Source organism: Eimeria mitis, genomic scaffold, assembly GCF_000499745.2.
Source record: "Eimeria mitis Houghton genomic scaffold, Emh_scaff2215, whole genome shotgun sequence".
Lineage (NCBI taxonomy): Eukaryota > Apicomplexa > Conoidasida > Eucoccidiorida > Eimeriidae > Eimeria > Eimeria mitis.
The window spans coordinates 2,585-3,118 of record NW_013570542.1 but is presented as its reverse complement, the minus strand read 5'-3'; the positions used below and the strand labels follow the sequence as shown (position 1 = coordinate 3,118).

General features: G+C 61.4%; 1 protein-coding gene across 1 annotated transcript in view; it reads left to right on the top strand.

Annotated features, from left to right (window-relative positions):
* Positions 1 to 534, top strand: part of EMH_0050450 (uncharacterized protein) — a gene marked incomplete at both ends in the record, with an annotated part of 4,459 nt that overhangs the window by 1,459 nt on the left and 2,466 nt on the right. The window contains one exon of the mRNA XM_013496646.1: positions 107 to 534. Within this exon, the coding sequence (XP_013352100.1) occupies positions 107 to 534 (428 nt within the window). The remainder of the gene's footprint in view (positions 1 to 106) is intronic.

Genomic DNA, 534 nt, shown 5'->3' with positions numbered 1-534 from the left:
AGCAGATGCTGGTGTCTTCTCTCCCTCTCGTGTTGCCTCTGCTGCTCACCGATCGGCGCTGCTGTCTCCTTTAGCTGCAGCATCGCCATATGATGCTGCGGAACAGCAGCAGCAACAGCAGCAGCAACAGCAACAGCAGCAGCAGAGGCGGTAGTTGATAGGCCCGCTGCCTCTGCTTCGGATGCTGCTCCTGCTCCTGCTGCCGCAGCTCCTGCTGCTGCAGCTCCTGTTGCTGCAGCTCCTGCTGCTGCAGCTCCTGTTGCTGCAGCTCTTGCTGCAGCAGCTCCTGTTGCCGCAGCTCCTGCTGCAACAGCTCCTGCTGCTGCAGCTCCTGCTGCAACAGCTCCTGCTGCAACAGCTCCTGCTGCTGCAGCTCCTGCTGCTGCACCTCCTGCTGCTGCTACGCCAGTTGCTGCTCCTGTTGCAGCTCCTGCAGCAGCTACTCCTGCTGCTGCTTCTGCTGCATCTCCTGCTGTTGCTCCCGCTTCTCCTCCTCCTGCTACTCCTGCTGCTGCTGCTACTCCTGCAGCAGCA